We start from the raw sequence: 21,047 nt of genomic DNA, 5'->3' as shown, positions 1-21,047 counted from the left end.
AGTAGTTGAAACACTTGTCAAGAGGAAGAAGGAGGCTTATGTAAAGATGAGATGTGAAGGTTCAGTTAGGGCGCTCGAGAGTTACAAGTTAGCAAGGAAGGATCTAAAGAGAGAGCTAAGAAGAGCCAGGAGGGGACAGCAGAAGTCTTTGGCATGTAGGGTCAAAGATAACCCTAAAGCTTTCTATAGATATGTCAGGAATAAAAGAATGACTAGGGTAAGAGTAGGGCCAGTCAAGGACAGTAGTGGGAAGTTGTGCATGGAGTCCGAGGAGATAGGAGAAGTGCTAAATGAATATTTTTCATCAGTATTCACACAGGAAATAGACAATGTTGTCGAAGTGTATACTGAGTTACAGGCTACTAGACTAGAAGGGCTTGAGGTTCATAAGGAGGAGGTGTTAGCGATTGTGGAAAGTGTTAAAATAGATAAGTCCCCTGGGCCGGATGGGATTTATCCTAGAATTCTCTGGGAAGCTAAGGAGGAGATTGCTGAGCCGTTGGCTTCAATCTTTAAGTCATCTTTGTCTACAGGAATAGTGCCAGAAGACTGGAGGATAGCAAATGTTGTCCCCTTGTTCAAGAAGGGGAGTAGAGACAACCCCGGTAACTATAGACCAGTGAGCCTTACTTCTGTTGGGGGAAAAGTCTTGGAAAGGTTTACAAGAGATAGGATGTATAATCATCTGGAAAGGAATAATTTGATTAGAGATATGGTTTTGTGAAGGGTAGGTCGTGCCTCACATACCTTATTGAGTTCTTTGAGAATGTTTTCAAACAGGTGGATGAGGGTAAAGCAGTTGATGTGGTGTATATGGATTTCAGTAAAGCGTTTGATAAGGTTCCCCACGGTAGACTATTGCAGAAAATACGGAGGCATGGGATTCAGGGTGATTTAGAAGTTTGGATCAGAAATTGGCTAGCTGGAAGAAGACAAATGGTAGTGGTTGATGGGAAATGTTCAGACTGGAATCCAGTTACTAGTCGTGTACCACAAGGATCTGTTTTGGGGCCGCTGCTGTTTGTCATTTTTATAAATGACCTGGAGGAGGGCGTAGAAGGATGGGTGAGTAAATTTGCAGATGACACTAAAGTCGGTGGAGTTGTGGACAGTGCAGAAGGATGTTACAAGTTACAGAAGGACATAGATAAGCTGCAGAGCTGGGCTGACAGGTGGCAAATGGGGTTTAATGCAGAAAAGTGTGAGGTGATTCATTTTGGATGGAGTAACAGGAAGGGCTAATGGTAAGATTCTTGGTAGTTTGGATGGACAGAGAGATCTTGGTGTCCATGTGCATAGATCCCTGAAAGTTGCCACCCAGGTTGATAGGGTTAAGAAGGCGTACGATATGTTAGCTTTTATTGGTAGAGGGATTGAGTTTCGGAGCCATGAGGTCATGTTGCAGCTGTACAAAACTCTGGTGCGGCCGCATTTGGAGTATTGCGTGCAGTTCTGGTCGCCGCATTATAGGAAGGATGTGGAAGCATTGGAAAGGGTGCAGAGGAGATCTACCAGGATGTTGCCTGATATGGAGGGAAGATCTTATGAGGATAGACTGAGGGCCTTAAGGCTGTTTTCGTTAGAGAGAAGAAGGTTAAGAGGTGACTTAATTGAGGCATACAGGATGATCAGAGGATTAGATAGGGTGGACAGTGAGAGCCTTTTTCCTCGGATGGTGATTTCTAGCACGAGGGGACATAGCTTTAAATTGAGGAGTGATAGATATAGGACAGATGTCAGAGGTAGGTTCTTTACTCAGAGTAGTAAGGGCGTGGAATGCCCTGCCTGCAACAGTAGTGGACTCGTTAACACTAAGGACATTCAAATGGCCATTGGATAGACATATGGACGATAAGGGAATAGTGTAGATGGGCTTTAGAGGGGTTTCACAGGTCGGCGCAACATCGAGGGCCGAAGGGCCTGTACTGCGCTGTAATGTTCTCTGTTCTATGGAGAATCCTGCTGTCGGCGGGGGGGCGCACCACATCAGAAAACAGGTGCGGCGGTAGGAAAGTCCCGCCACGTAACTTTTACTTTTTTTAATAAAACTTGGAGGAATAGAAACACAGGACTGAAAATTAGTTCAAACAACAAGAAATAAACATTTATTGAACATTAAAATGTTGGATTATTGTACAGTCCTTCTTTACTTCCCTATTAGCATAACTAATATACAGATTTAAGGATTAACATGGATTGCAAAGTGCATCTTAAGCTGCAATGATCTCATTAGCACAAAGAGTTCCTTTTAAGCACACAAGGTGCCTGTGGTCAAATGCACTCCGCTCTAAACCTAAGTTAGTGTCTGCGGTTTATCCTCAGAATCCCCCTCGATGATTGTCACATGACAATTTCCAAAGTCCACTCCCCAAAAAAACCTTAAATTTTCTCTCATAATAATCCTTTCTCTTGGCCGTTTTCATTCCAAAATCCAGACCAGGTTTTACAGATGACACTTTCAAACAAAAGCTTCTGTTCCACTTTCAACAGTGAATCCAGTTCAGGATCTCACACCAACTCATTTAGCATATCTTTGTCTTGATTGCTGTGCAAACCGCTTACATTTGCTTTAACTTTCGATTCCCAGATGGTATTACAATGACGTCAAATGTTTAATCAATCTCTGAAATCTGCTGGCTACTTTAAATTTAGTTCCTGTGATTGTCTCTTTAACACAGAACACATTCTTTACTCTTCCTTGAATTCATCTGAATAACATTTTTTGTCTCTGTTCTTTTAACTACAGGTGTATTAAACATTCTTTCCGTCCTAATTCCCTGGTTATCTGGACTGTAACCTGTAATTTAGAAGCCTGCTTCTTTGTAGCTCCCATCTTGTCCAGGTCTTTTATCTGGCAGCGTTGAGAGATGTTCACTTCTTGAGATCCTGTCTCTAACTGCTCTGGCTTCCAGTTAAAACTAAGAACAAGGGTGGCCTGTTGTTACTAAGCAACGTCCCTATTATTACTATATATTCTTCAAGCTGCACACCTCTCTAAGCAAAATAGAAACACAGTTGAAACTTAAGTAATGCCTAGTCATACAAACACCTTTGTCAGCATGAATTTAACTACAGGTTTTACCCCTCCAGGCACAGAAACCTGAAACGAAACACACTTAAAACTATTCGAATGTTTACAATTCAATACAAAATAAATCCCTTCAAACTAACTTTATGTTCCTAACACATGGGTAAGACAGCCATGTTTGCTACCTGCATTTAAAAATATAAGAGAAGCTGTTTCAAAAATCATACTATCATAAATGCCATCTAAGCTAGCAAAGCAGCTGCAAGATAGCTGCACAGAGACAGTTATATACTGCTATACCTTGAAAGTGGGAGGATAGTGGGGGCCTGGGCATGCAAAATCCTACCAACTGTCCCGGCTTGAGACAATTCACACCTCTTTAACCTGGGGTGACCCCTCTCTCTGGCTCTGTAAAGACTTCATTACCTGCAACTGCTCGCATTCAAAATATCGTCTTGCATCTTTGACTTTGTCCACATAAATGTTTCCGGACCTACATCTTCATTCTCCTGAGGAAGGAGCAGTGCTCCGAAAGCTAGTGATTTGAAACAAACCTGTTGGACTTTAAACTGGTGTTGTAAGACTTCTTACTGTGAAAGAGTTGAAATAATTTCAGATTGGAACCACACTGTTTAGTTTTTCTCTCCTTCTCTATCTGATCTTTGTATACATGTGTAAGATGTCACATTTAAACCTCGGGGACAAGTAAATGTTAATAAATTGACTTTATTTTTTTTAATTCACGCATTGTAATAAAGAAACAATGACACAGCCCCAGATGCCAGGATATTCACTGCTGGATGCAGGCAGCCTGGGGGAGGGGGAGACTATGCGGAAATGTATGGGAGATTGTTGGAGAAGGTACACTCACCCCAGGACGAGACAAAGAAAAAAGGGAGGAGGAGCTAGGCATGGAGATAGGGAGAGGACTCGAGATCGAAGCACAGTACATAGAACATAGAACAGTACAGCACAGAACAGGCCCTTCGGCCCTCGATGTTGTGCCGAGCAATGATCACCCTACTCAAACCCACGCATCCACCCTATACCCGTAACCCAACATCCCCCCCCCCCCCCCTTAACCTTACTTTTTAGGACACTACTGGCAATTTAGCATGACCAATCCACCTAACCCGCACATCTTTGGACTGTGGGAGGAAACCGGAGCACCCGAAGGAAACCCACGCACACACGGGGAGGACGTGCAGACTCCGCACAGACAGTGACCCAGCCGGGAACTGAACCTGGGACCCTGGAGCTGTGAAGCATTTATGCTAACCACCATGCTACTGTGCTGGCCCACAGTACAGGGCAAACTTCATCTTCACATGGGCACGTCTGAGCCTAATGCAACTAAAGATGGTGCACAGAGCACACCTAACCAGATCTCGAATTTGGGGTATCAGATCAGCCGGAGCTCTTCATGGGGAGGGGGGCCGACGCCCTCGCCTTTGCCTTCCTGAATCGTCCTCAGCTGGCAGCAACTCGCAGGGCTGCAGACTGGCTGTCCGCCTGGCGGGATTTCTCAGGCTAGAGAAAATAAAATTTTCTATCCGTGGGTTAGAAGAAGGCTTCCACCAACTTGTTTCATAAGAACATAAGAACTAGGAGCAGGAGTAGGCTATCTGGCCTTTCGAGCCTGCTCCGCCATTCAATGAGATCATAGATGATCTTTTGAAAGCTCCACTTTCCCGCCCAAACATCATAACCCTTTATTCTTCAACAAACTACCTATCTTTATCTTGAAAACATTTAATGAAGGAGCCTCAACTCCTTCACTGGGCAAAGAATTCCATAGATTCACAACCCTTTGGGTGAGGAAGTTCCTCCTAAACTCAGTCCTAAATCTACTTCCCCTTATTTTGAAGCTATGCCCCCTAGTTCTGCTTTCACCCGCCAGTGGAAACAACCTGCCTTCATCTATCCTATCTATTCCCTTCATAATTTTATATGTTTCAATGAGATCCCCCCTCATCCTTCTTAATTCCAACGAGTACAGTCCCAGTCTACTCAACCTCTCCTCGTAATCCAACCCCTTCAACTCTGGGATTAACCTAGTGAATCTCCTCTGCACACCCTCCAGTGTCAGTACGTCCTTTCTCAAGTAAGGAGACCAAAACTGAACACAATACTCAAGGTGTGGCCTCACTAACACCTTATACAATTGCAGCATAACCTCCCTAGTCTTAAACTCCATCCCTCCAGCAATGAAGGACAAAATTCCATTTGCCTTCTTAATCACCTGTTGCACCTGTAAACCAACTTTTTGCGACTCATGCACTAGCACACCCAGGTCTCTCTGCACAGCAGCATGTTTTAATATTTTATCGTTTAAATAATAATCCTGTTTGCTGTTATTCCTACCAAAATGGATAACCTCACATTTGTCAACATTGTATTCCATCTGCCAGACCCTAGCCCATTCACTTAACCTATCCAAATCCCTCTGCAGACTTCCAGTATCCTCTGCACTTTTCGCTTTACCACTCATCTTAGTGTCGTCTGCAAACTTGGTCACATTGCACTTGGTCCCCAAATCATCTGTGTAAATTGTGAACAATTGTGGGCCCAACAGTGATCCCTGGGGGACACCACTAGCTACTGATTGCCAACCAGAGAAACACCCATTAATCCCCACTCTTTGCTTTCTATTAATTAACCAATCCTCTATCCATGCTACTACTTTACCCTTAATGCCATGCATCTTTATCTAATGCAGCAACCTTTTGTGTGGCACCTTGTCAAAGGTTTTCTGGAAATCCAGATATACCACATCCATTGGCTCCCCGTTATCTACTGCACTGGTAATATCCTCAAAAAAATTCCACTAAATTAGTTAGGCACGACCTGCCCTTTATGAACCCATGCTGCGTCTGCCCAATGGGACAATATCTATCCCGATGCCTCGCTATTTCTTCCTTGATGATAGATTCCAGCATCTTCCCTACTACCGAAGTTAAGCTCACTGGCCTATAATTACCCGCTCTCTGCCTACCTCCTTTTTTAAACAGTGGTGTCACGTTTGCTAATTTCCAATCCGCCGGGACCACCGCAGAGTCTAGTGAATTTTGGTAAATTATCACTAGTGCATTTGTAATTTCCCTAGCCATCTCTTTTAGCACTCTGGGATAAATTCCATCAAGGCCAGGAGACTTGTCTACCTTTAGCCCCATTAGCTTTCCCATCACTAACTCCTTAGTGATAACAATCCTCTCAAGGTCCTCACCTGTCATAGCCTCATTTCTATCAGTAATTGGCATGTTATTTGTGTCTTCCACTGTGAAGACCAACCCAAAAAACCTGTTCAGTTCCTCAGCCATTTCCTCATTTCCCATTATTAAATTTCCCTTCTCATCCTCGAAAGGACCAATATTTACCTTAGCCACTCTTTTTTGTTTTACATATTTATAGGAACTTTTACTATCTGTTTTTATATTCTGAGCAAGTTTACTCTCATAATCTAGTTTACTCTTCTTTATAGCTTTTTTAGTAGCTTTCTGTTGCCCCCTAAAAATTTCCTAGTCCTCTAGTCTACCACTAATCTTTGACACTTTGTATGCTTTTTCCTTCAATTTGATACTCTCCCTTATTTCCTTAGTCCACGGTCGATTTTCCCTCTTTCTACCACCCTTCCTTTTTGTTGGTATAAACCTTTGCTGAGCACTGTGAAAAATCGCTTGGAAGGTTTTCCACTGTTCCTCAACTGTTCCACCATAAAGTCTTTGCTTCCAGTCTACCTTAGCTAGTTCTTCTCTCATCCCATTGTAATCTCCTTTGTTTAAGCACAAAACACGAGTATTTGACGTTACCTTCTCACCCTCCATCTGTATTTTAAATTCCACCATATTGAGATCACTCCTTCCGAGAGGATCCCTAACTATGAGATCATGAATCAATCCGGTCTCATTACACAGGACAAGATCTAGGACCGCTTGTTCCCTCATAGGTTCCATTACATACTGCTCTAGGAAACTATCGCAGATACATTCTATAAACTCCTCCTCAAAGCTGCCTTGACCGACCTGGTTAAACCAATCGAAATGTAGATTAAAATCCCCCATGATAACTGCTGTGCCATTTTGACATGCATCCATTATTTCTTTCTTTATTGCCTGCCCCACCATAATGTTACTATTTGGTGGCCTACAGACTACTCCTATCAGTGACTCTTTTGCCTTACTATTCCTGATTTCCACCCAAATGGATTCAACCTTATCCTCCATAGCACCGATGTCATCCCTTACTATTGCCCGGATGTCATCCTTAAATAACAGAGCAACACCACCTCCCTTACCATCCACTCTGTCCTTCCGAATAGTTTGATACCCTCGGATATTTAACTCCCAGTCGTGACCATCCTTTAACCATGTTTCAGTAATGGCCACTAAATCATAGTCATTCACGATGATTTGCGCCATCAACTCATTCACCTTATTCTGAATACTACGAACATTCAGGTAAAGTACACTTATGTTGGCTTTTTTACCTCTGTTTTGAATCTTAACACCTCGATCAGTAACCTCTCCTAAGTTATATTTCCTCTTAACTTTTCTCCTAATTTTTCTTGTCGTTGACCAATATCTTCATGTAACAACCTGCGGCGTCGCTTACCATTAATGTTTTTACTTCCCTTTTATTCCTTTTAGTATTACTGGGCCAATTCACTGAGCTCCCCTCAGTCACTGTACCTTGTACTGTTGCCCTTTTTGATTTTTGACTATGGCTTCTCTGCCTTACACTTTCCCCCTGTCTGCCTTTTGTTTCATTTCCTGTTTTACTACCTTCCGACTTCTTGCATCGGTTCCCATCCCGCGCCACATTAGTTTAAACCCTCCCCAACAGCTCTAGCAAACACCCCCCCTTGGACACCGGTTCCAGTCCTGCCCAGGTGCAGACTGTCCGGTTTGTACTGGTCCCACCTTCCCCAGAATCGGTTCCAATGCCCCAGAATTTGAAACCCTCCCTCTTCCACCATCTCTCGAGCCACGCATACATCCTATCTATCCTGACATTCCTACTCTGACTAGCTCGTGGCACTGGTAGCAGTCCAGAGATTACTACCTTTGAGGTCCTACTTTTTAGTTTAAATCCTAACTCCCTGAATTCAGCTTGTAGGACCTTGTCCCGTTTTTTTACCTATATCGTTGGTGCCTATGTGCACCACGACAGCTGACTGTTCACCCTCTCCTCCCCCCCCCCCCCCCCCCAGAATGTCCTGCAGCCACTCCGAGACATCCTTGACCCTTGCACCAGGGAGGCAACATACCATCCTGGAGTCTCAATTGCGTCCGCAGAACCGCCTGTCTATTCCCCTTACGATTGAGTCCCCTATCACTATAACCCTGCCATTTTTCTTCCTGCCCTGCTGCGCAGCAGAGCCAGCCATGGTGCCATCAACCTTGCTGCTGCTGCCTTCCCCTGGTGAGCCATCTCCCTCAACAGTATCCAAAGTGGTATATCTGTTTTGCAGGGAGATGACCGCAGGGGACACCTGCACTGCCTTCCTACTCTTGCTCTGTCTTTTGGTCACCCATTTTCTATCTCCCTCAGTAACGTTCACCTGCGGTGTGACCAACTCGCTAAACGTGCTATCCACGACGTCCTCAGCATCGCGGATGCTCCAAAGTGAGTCCATCCGCAGCACCAGAGCCGTCAAGCTCTGTGCTCCGAAAGCTAGTGTTTGAAACAAACCTGTTGGACTTTAACCTGGTGTTGTAAGACTTCTTACTAGGATAAACTCCACCTCCTCATGCACAAGGATGGACCGTGGACAGCACGGTAGCACAGTGGTTAGCACAGTTGCTTCACAGCTCCAGGGTCCCAGATTCGATTCCCGGCTTGGGTCACTGTTTGTGCGGAGTTTGCACATTCTCCCCGTGTCTGCGTGGGTTTCCTCCGGGTGCTTCGGTTTCCTCCCACAGTCCAAAGATGTGTCGGTTAGGTGGATCGACTATGCTAAATTGCCCTTAGTGTCCAAAGAGGTTAGGTGGGGGTTACTGGGTTATGGGGAGAGGTTAGAGGTGTTGGGCTTAAATAGGGTGCTTTTTCGAAGGGCCGGTGCACTCAATGGGATGAATGGCCTCCTTCTGCACTGTAAATTCTAGGATTCTAATGAAGCTAAAGGTCGAGCACAGGGTGCACTCGGCCAGGACACGCACGAGCAGGTTCTTCCCTGAGGTGCAAGACAAATGTGAATGGTGTCAGGGAGACCCGGCCAACCACACCCACATGTTCTGGTCCTGCCCCTTTACTTGTTGTGTACTAAGTCCCGGGTTGGGGGAGGGGTGAGGGTGAAGCCATGCCCGCTGGTGGCTGTCTTCGGGATGTTGGAACAGCCAGAACTGTTTATGGTGAGAGGGGCAGACACTCTGGCCTTTACCTCCCTGATCGTCCGCCGGAGACTCCTGCTCAGCTGGGGATCAGCATCGCCATCCAAGGCCAGGGACTGGCTGTCCGACTTAGCGGAATTCGCCACTCCTCCACCTCTGGCTGCAGACGTTTCAGGCATTGTATCCCCAGACGGCAGACGTTCTTCCAAAACCTTTCATTCACCAAAATCCTCCTCAAAACCTCTCCCTCGGGCCATGATTCAGGCCAGCTTCCTGAACCACACTCCAATGTTAGAACACCTTCTAGTTTTGAAAGACGGAGTTAATATGCCATTTTATGTCTTTTGCCAGTCACCTGTGATTGTGTGAAGAACAGAAAGTCCTGGATTTTGTGCTTTTTGTGCAATCTATGTGAGTTTTATTTATATCTAACTAAGGGATATCAGTTAAAGACGACGTGAACATTTTTCCAGAAGCACTTTCGGGCTGTAGCACTCGGATACAAATGCCTCGAATTCATTAACCCCCAACATTCGCACCATGCTATTTCATCATTGTGATTTTATAGAATCGTAGAATCTCTATGGTGCAGAAGGAGGCCATTTGGCCCATTGAGTCTGCACTATCCATTTGAATGTGTACTCCACACATGACCAACCCGCCCATTACCCATAACCTGTAACCTAACCTGCACTTCCCTTGACTAAGGGGCAATTTATCATGGCCAATCCACCTAACCTGCACATCTTCGGACTGGGAGGAAACCGGAGCACTCAGAGGAAACCCATGCAGACACAGTGAAGACGTACAAGCTCCACACAAACAGTGACCCACGGCCAGAATTGAACCAGGGTCCCTGGTGCTGTGAGGCAGCAGTGCTAACCACTGAACCACTGTACCTTCTGATTTCCTCCTATTCCAATGGTGTTTTCCAAATTACATTGGTACAACTGGGATGTCTTGTATCAGTACATGCCTACATTTAAATGATAGAGCATAATGGTTAGCACTGTTGCTTCACAGCGCCAGAGTCCCAGGTTCGATTCCCGGCTTGGGTCACTGTCTGTGCGGAGTCTGTATATTCTCCCGGTGTCTGTGTGAGTTTCCCCCGGGTGCTCCAGTTTCCTCTCACATGCCCTGAAAGACGTGCTTGTTAGGTGAATTGGACATTCTGAATTCTCCCTCTGTGCACCCGAACAGGTGCTGGAATGTGACGACTAGGGGCTTTTCACAGTAACTTCATTGCAGTGTTAATGTAAGCCTACTTGTGACACTAATAAAGATTATGATTATTATTACTCCACACAGGACTCAAGTAACATCTGGCAACCATCCTGACATCAGTATTAGTTGGATTAGAGCCCAGATCCGGGGATAAAAGATTGGTATGCCAACCTGTTGTATCAACCATCATCCAGTGACTTTGCCAGCAGTAATGTTTAGGCTACAGTCTTAAATAATTCTGCTCAAATTATTTCTGTTATAGAGACTGATAAGGGGAGATGATGGAATTGTGGTCATGTCACTGGACTAGTAATCCTGAGGCCCAGGCTCAGGGCCTGGGGACATGGGTTCAAATCCCACCACGCCAGCTGGTGGAAGGAACATGTTTAAGAAAACACTGCAGCCTATGTGTGGGGGATGCTGCTTAATTCTCCCAGAAGACAGTGTGATAGATGGTCAGGTCTCCCAGAAAACAGTGGAGAAGCTGGTAATATCTCCAAGCGGATAGCATGGGGGCTGGTAATAGCTAAAACACACAGTATGGGCAAGTCCTGATCTGGAGAACCAGTTTGCTGTCATCCTGAGAGAGCAGCAAGAGCAACAGGGCATTGTACGGTAAAGTTACTGGGATGTTATAGATTTAAAAATCAATAAGGACTGTTGCCATCTGAAAAAGGAAGGTTAGCTCCGAGTGTAGTTTAAGCTAAGATTTTTTTGGAACTGGTTTAAAGTACTGCTAACTTTGTGAAGCCATTTTTGACTTTCAGTGTAATTTTTTAAAATTTAAAATCAGCACAAGAGAAGTTAACAAAGTAATTTCCCAATTTCAGAAAACTACCTCAGAATAACCTTCTGCTGATTACTATGTATCGTTCCCTCCTCAGCTGATGAATCAGTACTCCTTCACGTTGAACACCGCTTGGAGGAAGCACTGAGGGTGACAAGGGTGCAGAACATACTCTGGATGGGGAACTTCAATATCCATCACCGAGATTGCTTTGTAGCACCAATACGGAGCTGGCTGAGACCTGAAGGACAGCTGCTAGACTGGGTCTGTGGCAGGTGGTGAGGGAATAAGAGGGAAAAAGATACTTGACCTCATCCTCACGAACCTGCCTTCCACAGAAACATCTGTCCATGACTGCGTCAGTAGGAGTGACTACCGCATAGTTTGTGTGGAGACAATGTCCCAACTTCACATTGAGGATACCCTCCATCGTGTTGTGTGGCACTGCCACCGTGCTAAATGGGATAGACTTCGAACAGATCCATCAACTCAGGATTGGCCAACCATGAGGAGCTGTGGGCCATCAGCAGCAGCAGAATTGTATTCAACCACAATCTGTAATCTCTGTATATCCCCCACTCTACCATTATCATCAAGCCAGGGGATCAACCCTGGTTCAATGAAGAGTGCAGGAGGACACGCCAGAAGCAACATCAGGCAGACTGAAAAATGAGGTGTCAACCTGGTGAAGCTACAACACAGAACTATTTGCATGATAAACAGAGAAATCAGCAAGTAATAAACAGAGATAAGCGATCCCAATGGAAACCAATGGATCAGGTCCAAGCTCTGCAGGCCTGCCATATCAAGTTGCGAAAGGTCAATTAAACCAGTGTTCTTCAAAAACTTTTTCTGGGGACCCATTTCTACCAACCTGCCGACCTTTGGGATCCAACTCAGCCGACCTTCGCGACCCACGCCTGCCGACCTTCGCGACCCACGCCGGCCGACCTTCGCGACCCACGCCTGCCGACCTTCGCGACCCACGCCCGCCTGAGCGACCCACCATTCTCTCTTACCTTGTTTGCTGCTGACAAAAATGGAGGAAATGGTTTTGGGTCCCTTTGGCCCTCGTACACGCTCCTACAATGGAATCTGTTGGATGAAGGTGAAGCCTTCTGGTGTCGGAAAGTATGGAATTTCCATCTGTCCAAAGTTCTGCATTTTTTTCCTGTAAACTTTTCATCAACTAAAACCCCCCCCGAACTTGTAAAAAAAAAATGAATAAAATAAATGAATAAAATGAATAAACCCCCCCCCCCCCCCCCCCCCCCCGAATTCGTAAAACAAAAGCTGCGACCGTTTTTAAAAAAAAGCAGCCACATTGCGCATGAGTGCTCGATCATCCGAAAATGAAAATCGGTTATTGTCACGAGTAGGCTTCAAATGAAGTTACTGTGAAAAGCCCCTTGTCACCACATTCCGGCACCTGTTTGGGGAGGCTGTTATGGGATCTGTGCGCATGCGCATAGTTTTGAGCATGCGCACTGATGATCTGGCACGCATGCGCAGTGCGGCCGCATTTTTTTTTTACACGTTCCCGGCCATTTTGAAGGCTGCTTGCAGCCGGCGTTTTTAACAGCCGGCTCCTGCGGCTGTTGAGCGCAGATTTACGCGATCGGGAGCGCCGCGATGGACTGCTCCACGACCCTCCCGTCACCCGCCCGCTACCCACCGATGGGTCACGTCCCCGAGTTTGACAATGCCTGAAATAAACAACTGACTGGAGGAGGAAGCTCCACAAATATCCCCTTTGTCAATGAAAGAGGAGCCCAGCACATAAGAGCAAAAGGTGAGGCTGATGTAATACTGGATCCTATCATTGCTGTGGCCAACATTCCTACCCTCCCCCCTGAGCCCATCACTGTTTTTGTTTTCATTTTCCATCATATTTTATTATAATCCATTTAATTATGCATCTTCAGCCTTGTTGAAGCAGTATGTCAGACAACCTTTCCCACAGTATTGTCTGTTGAAGTGACTGGCCATGAACACACCAGCACCACACTCCTCAGAAGGACATTCACGCCGCAGACGATAGATTTTTCCATATTCATCGACCTTGTAATATTTAAGGACAGCAAGCTTGACCTTCTTCCTCTTATTCTGGTTTTTCTTTGGTGTGGTGTAAGATTCCTTCTTCCTCTTCCTGGCACCACCACGAAGTCTCAATACAAGATGCAAAGTTGATTCCTTTCGGATGTTGTAATCAGAGAGTGAACGGCCATCCTCCAACTGTTTTCCAGCAAAGATCAGTCCCTGCTGATCAGGGGGAATACCTTCTTTGTCCTGAATCTTAGCCTTTACATTTTCAATAGTATCTGAGGGCTCAACCTCGAGGGTTATCGGTTTGCCCGTGAGGGTTTTCACAAAGATCTGCTTTTTCAGGTCCTTTCCACCCAATCCTCGCCTGAAAAGGTCAGCATTGAAAGAGGAGCCCATCACTGCTGATGTCTCCATCCCCATGTGGACATCATCAGCTAAAGCAGGCATTGTCAAACTCGGGGTCGCGACCTGCGGGTGGGTCACGGGCGGGTATCGGGAGGGTCGTTTAACCGTCCGTTGCGGCGCTCCCGATCGCGCAAGCCTGCGCGCAACGGCCGTAGCAGCCGGCTGTTAATAAAGCCGGCTGTAAGCGGCCTTCAAAATGGCTGCGAACATGTAATAAAAAATGCTGCCGCACTGCGCATGCGCGCCAATGACCGGGCACGCATGCGCAGTGCGGCCAAGTTTTTTTTTAATGCTCGCAGCTTTTTGGGTTTTACAAGTTCGGGGGGGGGGGGGTTTATTAATTTACTTTATTCATTTAATTTTTAATTTTTCATTTATTTTATTCATTTTTTTTACAAGTTCTTTTACAAGTTTCTTACAAGGTTTTATTAGCTAAAATTTTACAGGAAAGAAATGCAGAACTTTGGACAGATGGAGACTCCATGCTTTCTGACACCGGAAAGCTTCACCTTCATTCAACAAGTTCCATTGGAGGAGTGTGTACGAGGGCCAAAGGGGCCCAAAACCATTTCCTCCATTTTTGTCAGCAGCAAACAAGCTAAGAGAAAATGGTGGGTCTCGCAGGTTGGCCGGCGTGAGTCGCGAAGGTCGGCCGGCGTGGTCGCGATGGTCGGCCAGGTTGGGTCCCGAAGGTTAGCCTGTTGGCAAAAATGGGTCCCCGGAAAAAACATTTGCAGAACACTGAGCTAAAGGCTGTGTACACTGCCACCTACAGGAGGTCCGCACCCCTGCATCCCCCAAGAAAGCTTCACATACCCCCACACCTTTATCTTGTTTTCCCCAAATGCAGGTTGCAGATGTCTCTCATAACCATTCCCATCCCATCTGCAGACCAGTACAGAGTCAGGCAAGCCAACGTGCATGGACTGTGAACACACACTGCATATTACCTCAATTGAACACACAGCCCTTGCCCCTCCCTGGAGTACATGTGTACCATCTTTAATACCCTCTCGCAAGGCAGGCGGAACCCATGTCTGCACTCTCCCACTCTTGACTGTGTCTGTACTCTCTGACTCTAAACCCGCTGGCCTGAGGACTCTGACTCTCAATGAGTTCCCCTATTGCCCTCATCACTGAAGACGACAGAGTCTCCCTTCCCACCAAGCCCATCCACCCTCCCTCACTTCATGAGCCTCTGAGAACCCATTGCTCTTGTGCCACAGTGACACTGCTCCCCCCACCCCACCCTTTCCTATTCTGGTCTGTGTACATCCCCTCCCACTTGTGGTGATTGTAGATCTGAGTAGATGCAATAGAACTGAGCAAGCACAAGAGGGAGCACGGGAGAGCTATAAATACACAGGGTCAGGAAGTGAGGACACATTTCACAGAAGGCAGAACTGGTAGCAGGACACAGACACAGGCAGGCAGCATTTGAGGTAGCCGTAAGTTAAGCTCTGAAGACAGAACAAATTCACAATAAAGCATCTTCTCCACCTTTGAGACTACGAGCTTCATTAAGACACGAGGAACAACACATGGTACCAGGCGTGCAGAAGAAAGTAATTCAGCCCATCATGTCTGCACTGCCCCTCCCTACCCTATGCCTATAACTCAGTAACCCCACCTAATCCTTTAGACAAATTATCATGGCCAATCCACCTAACTTGCACATCTTTGGACTGTGGTAGGAAACCGGAGCACCCGGAGGAAACCCAGGCAGAAACAAAGAGAAAGTGCAAAGTTCACACAGACAGTGACCCGAGGCTGGAATTGAACCTGGATCCCTGGTGCTGTGAGGCAGTAGTGCTAACCACTGTGTCACCGTGCTGCTGGAGTTTGCAGAAATGGTGGAGGATGATCCTTTGAATTTGGAGGTAGGTGGGGTGCAAAGCGAGAATGAGGAGGATGCATACATCGTTCTGGGATGGAGGGGGAAGGGGTGAGGGCAGAGTTGGGAGAGATGGGTTGAACACAGTTGAGGCCCTGTCAACCATAGCGGGGGTAGGGAAACCTCAGCTCTGCAAAAAGGAAGATGTCAGAAGTTGCAGAAGGTAGCATCAGCAAGACAGATGCGACGGAGGTGGAGAAACCAGGTGAACGGAATTGAGTTTTTAGAGGAGGGTGGGTGTGAGCAGGTATAGCTGTGGGAGTTGGCGGGCGTGATATGAATATTGATTGACAGCCTATCCTCAGAAAGGAGACAGACAGGTGAAGAAGGAGAAGGAAATTGTCCATAATGGACCATGTGAACGGGAGAGAGGGGTGGAAATTGGAAGCAAAATTTATGAAATTCCCCAGTTTCAGACAAGGAAGCAGCACTGATAAAGTCATTGATGTACTGGGGGAGAGAAAAAGAGTTTTGGGAAGGAGCTTGAGCAGGACTGGAACAAGGAATGTTCCAAATACAGTGGTTAGCACTGCTGCCTTGCAGGGCCAGGGACCCGGGTTCAATTACAGCCCTGGGTGACTGTGGAATTTGCGCGTTCTCTCTGTGTCTGTGTGGGTTTCCTCCGGGTACTCTGGTTCCTTCTCACAGTCCAAAACATGTGCAGGGTAGGTGGATTGGCCACGCTAAATTGCCCCTTAGTGTCCAACGGTTAGGTAGGGTTACGAGGCTAGGGCAGGCGGGGGAGCGGGCCTGGGTCGGGGAAGACTCAACAGGCCAAATGGCCTCCTTCTGCACCGAAGGGATTCTCTGATTCTATGAAAAGGACCGGCATAACTCAGACCCACGTGGACTCCCCCAGTTAAGAGAAGGCAATTCCGATCGACATCCCCAAGGCCTTTTTCAAAGCGCTGGACAAACTCATCATGGCGTTCGTATGGGGGGGTAAAAATGCTAGGATCCCAAAGAAGGTCTTACAAAAAACAAAAACCAGGGGAGGGTTAGCCCTCCCGAATCTACAATTCTACCACTGGGCAGCAACAGCCGAGCGAGTAAGGGGATGGATCCAGGAGCCAGAAGCCGAGTGGGGGCGTGCGGAGGAGGCCTCCTGCATGGGAACCTCCCTCCGGGCCCTCGCCACGGCAGCACTCCCATCCCCACCCAAAATCACTCCAGCAGCCCAGTGGTGACAGCCACCCTCCAATCCTGGAACCAACTGCGGCAGCAATTTGGCCTGACCAAAATGTCGAACAGGGCTCCCATCTGCAACAACCATAGGTTCAAACCAGCACTGACCGACGCCACCTTCAAAAGGTGGAGGCAGGACGGGGGGACACTGACAGTCAGGGACCTATACACGGACGACAGGATCGCAACACTGGACGAACTGACAGAGAAATTTCAGCTAGCTGGGGGGAACGAGCTACGGTACCTGCAGCTCAAAAACTTCCTACGAAAGGAGACAAGGACGTACCCACAACCGCCACGACAGACACTACTGGAAGACCTACTGGACGCAAGTATCCTAGAGAAAGGGAACTGTAGTGACATGTATGACCGACTGGTAGATAGGGACGACACCGTACTGGACGCAACAAGGAGGAAATGGGAGGACGACCTGGGGATGGAGATAGGGTGGGGACTCTGGAGCGAAGCACTGCATAGGGTCAACTCCACCTCCACGTGCGCAAGGCTCAGCCTGACGCAACTAAAAGTGGTACATAGAGCCCACTTAACAAGAACCCGTATGAGTAGGTTCTTCCCGGAGGTGGAAGACAGATGTGAACGGTGCCAAAGAGGCCCGGCCAACCACGCCCACATGTTCTGGTCTTGCCCCAGACTCGTGGAGTACTGGACAGCCTTCTTCGAGGTTATGTCCAAAGTGGTGGGAGTGAGGGTGGAGCCATGCCCGATAGTGGCGGTCTTCGGGGTTTCAGAACAGCCAGATCTATTCCTGGGGAGGAGGGCGGACGCCCTTGCCTTTGCCTCCCTGATCGCCCGCCGTAGAATCCTGTTTGGCTGGCGGTCAGCAGCACCGCCCAGAGCTGCGGACTGGCTGTCCGACCTCTCGGAATCTCTCCAAATGGAGAAAATCAAATTTGCCATCCGAGGGTCGGACGATGGCTTCCACAGAACGTGGGAGCCATTCATGCAACTGTTCCGGGACCTATTTGTGGCCAATGTACAAGAGGAAGAATAGTCGGGGGAAGGTAGCGGGAGGGGGGGGGGGGCTACAGGTTCATTACGGGGGTTCGATGGCTAGCTAAGGCCCAAAACCAAACTAAATAAACATGTTGAGGGGGGGGGGGGGGGGGGGGGGGGGGGGCGCAGTTACTACTACGAAGATGCTTACCTGTAAATATGTATGTTAATTTTTGCGTGTTTGTTTTTTTTTTCTCTCTCTCCTAACAATTTGTAATTTGTTCAATATAAAATATGAAAACTGAATAAAAACATTTATAAAAAAAAAAAAGAGAAGGCAAGACAAAGTTGAAGAGAGCATTGTTTGGTGAGACTACAAGTTCAGCCAGGTGGCAGGGCATTGTGATGGAAAGTGACATTTGGGAAGAGGTGGGAAATAAAGCAATGGGATCACACGCTGGCCTCGACAATGATGGCCTCATCCAACAAAAGGATTTTTTAAAAGGAGATTAAGTTGTGATCTACAATGTATTATGATGCCGAACAGATATTTCTTGCTTTACAAATTCACAGATTATGTGGACTAATCCTTGCAAATCAAATCTGGATGTCCTCAATTAATACATAGCAAGCCCGTGCTCTACAATTTGATAAACTGTCTCTGTGGGAACAATAACTAAATTGAGGAACAATAGGCCTGCTTGTTCTGCTCTTTGCATTTTATAAATAACCAGTCTTTACATGGGTGGCACGGTGGTTAGCACTGCTGCATCTCAGTGCCAGGGACCTGGGTTCAATTCCAGCTTTGGGTGACTGTCTGTGTGGAGTTTGCAAATTCTCACCATATCTGCTTGGGTTTCTCTCTGGGTGTTCCGGTTTCCTCCCATAGTCCAAACATTTACATATTAGGTGGATTGGCCATGCTAAATTGTTCCTTTGTGTTCAAAAGATTGGATGGGGTTACAGGGTTATGGGTATAGATGGGTGCTCTTTCCGAGGGTCAGTGCAGACTCGATGGGATGAATGGCCTCCTTCTGCCCTGGAAGAATTATATGGTTCTATGTCACCCTTGTTATATCCAGCCCCCTGTTCGGCTATTAATAATTTACAATTTATGGCTGCATTTTTCCACACTGTATATATCACAGTGAGTAGCTACATCCTCATATCCAGGTGTAGCTGCAAGATAAGTCATAAAGCAGAGCTAACAGTGAAGATGACACAAGACGATGGATACATATTTGATGGGGAAATAAAATTATATAGCAATGGGAGTGTGGTTAATGCTATCAAATAACCAGCACAGACAATGGGCCAAATGGCCTCCTTCTGGGTTTTATCATTCTGTGGCTGGAATGTCTGAGTTGTTTGGTGTTTCACATGCAAACATTAATTTTCCCTAGTGAAGGGTTGGCCAGCAAAGTATCCAACACAAAGTACTGGCTTGCCCAGTACGGTAATGGTGGCATGTTATTAACCAGAACCCAACTATATTTTAGGAAACATGTTATCAGCGAACACACATAGACATTTGCAACACTGCAGTCAACCGAGAGGCCAGCTTCGTGGCTGGGGGTGGGTAGATGGGCAACTATCGCTCTTAAAATGGCTTTTACTGAGCTGTCCTTTCGGGAAACAAAAAAACACTCTTAATCTTCTCCTGGCCTTTAGATCTCCCACCCCGAAATAACACGACCTCCCTGAAATATCAACTGTCCTATTCCCAGATCTCCCTCGATGCTGCCCAGTTATTTGGACGCGCTCTCGAAGGTTCCCAGGGGGGTGTCTCACCCAAAAGTGTCTCTGATCGCGGTGGAGATTGCCCGGTTTCAGGCTCTCTCCTACCCCCCTGATGGTACGGTCAAGATCAGAAACTGGTCACAGCATCCACACGACACTCTCTCCTGCAGTTCCTCGGAGAGGACGAAACGCGCGATAGTCTCCGTCGCCCGCTTGAACAAGACACTTTCTTTAAAAATGAGAAATGCTCATTCAAAACTCTGCAGAATATAAAGAGCGAGGGTGTGTAAGGTGGGGTTGTGGGGGCGGATTTTTTTTTGGGCTGTAAGCGAAGAGGAGAGAACAGCGCACGTGTGTGTACTTTCAAACCAAAAACTTTCCTAAACAACAGTTCGACATTCAGGAGGGGTGGGGAGAGGGGGGTCGGAGCTTTTCTTAAATGCAAACCCCAACTGCATCCTCCCAGTGCCCAGATTACTTGCATCATTGCCCCGGTGTACAGCAGACAGCTCACCCCCCCCCCCCCCCCCCCCCAAACAAAAATTAGCCAGCGCTAACTGCAGTCAGTGACAGTGCAATCCCAGATAGAATCACCATTGGAAACTGACCCATTATTCACGCGGCCAACAGGATTGTTACTTTTTTTAAATATGTGATTACATACCTGTAATTGTATGGCTCTTCAAAATTCACAACCAGGATCACACACAGGAAAAGGCAAATGACAAAACTGGACAACAGTATTATCCTTAATTTGGAAAAGGCCATCGCGAGAGAGACAGCGGCTCGAGGGCAGCAGGCGAATTAAAACGTTTTCTCGCTTTCAATAGAAGGCACATACATCAGTGGTTCACACACAAGGTCATAAATCCCTGAGACTGGGACCTGGGTCCCTTCTCTCTTCCAATTGCTGGTGCATCTTGGCTTCTCGCCACTTTTTTTTTCTTCTCTCTCTCTGCTGTTTCCTCCTCGAATCTGCAGCTGGTTGTCGTGTCCGACAAGAATGTTCTATCATGGGATCAGCCAGTGGCTCCCCTTTCCACGCCGACCTCTTCCTCAGCACATCATCATCACCGCGCGTTTGGCTGCAGCTATTTAAGGATACAGCTCACGGTGCGCTGGGGAGGCAGAGATTGCTACATTGCAGCAGAAATGGAGGAAATCCATTTGCCACCCACCCACACCACCCCTTCCAAGGCGCCGACAGCAATCTCAGAATTGAACCCACCGAGGAATTATTTATTGGACTGATTTCCCCATGCAAGGTCAGATTCGGGGACAGGTTACTGAGCCAATCACTGGCACCTCCGTGTGTCACTTTCTCCTGTTTGAGCCAATGGCATTGAAGAAGGTGGGACTTCCTATTCCCCTGATGCTTACAGTAAATCAAAACAGGGCGTCCTTCCAAACCTGGGAGCAGGTGATATTTAGTTATTTTCAGTCCAACATTGCTCA

General features: G+C 46.9%; 2 protein-coding genes across 3 annotated transcripts in view; both read right to left on the bottom strand.

Moving 5' to 3' along the window:
• LOC119954360 (alpha-2,8-sialyltransferase 8F-like) overlaps positions 1-20,802 on the bottom strand; it is a 50,742-nt gene extending 29,940 nt beyond the window's left edge. For both annotated transcript variants that reach the window (XM_038779542.1, XM_038779543.1), the window contains exon 1: positions 20,257-20,802. In XM_038779542.1, coding sequence (XP_038635470.1) covers positions 20,257-20,360 — 104 coding nt within the window. In that variant the 5' untranslated portion in view covers positions 20,361-20,802. The remainder of the gene's footprint in view (positions 1-20,256) is intronic.
• On the bottom strand, positions 13,242-13,834 carry LOC119954361 (ubiquitin-40S ribosomal protein S27a-like). The gene has a single exon (XM_038779544.1). It carries the CDS (start codon positions 13,832-13,834, stop codon positions 13,280-13,282), a length of 555 nt encoding a protein of 184 aa, XP_038635472.1. The 3' UTR covers positions 13,242-13,279.
• Positions 20,803-21,047: the final 245 nt, after the last annotated feature.

Source organism: Scyliorhinus canicula, chromosome 19 (genome assembly GCF_902713615.1).
Source record: "Scyliorhinus canicula chromosome 19, sScyCan1.1, whole genome shotgun sequence".
Classification (NCBI taxonomy): Eukaryota; Metazoa; Chordata; class Chondrichthyes; order Carcharhiniformes; family Scyliorhinidae; genus Scyliorhinus; species Scyliorhinus canicula.
This window is presented reverse-complemented; position numbering and strand designations above follow the sequence as displayed.

Coding starts and splice junctions, on each gene's coding strand:
- LOC119954361 (XM_038779544.1), bottom strand. CDS start 13,834: ATGGGGATGGAGACATCAGCAGTGATGGGCTCCTCTTTCAATGCTGAC.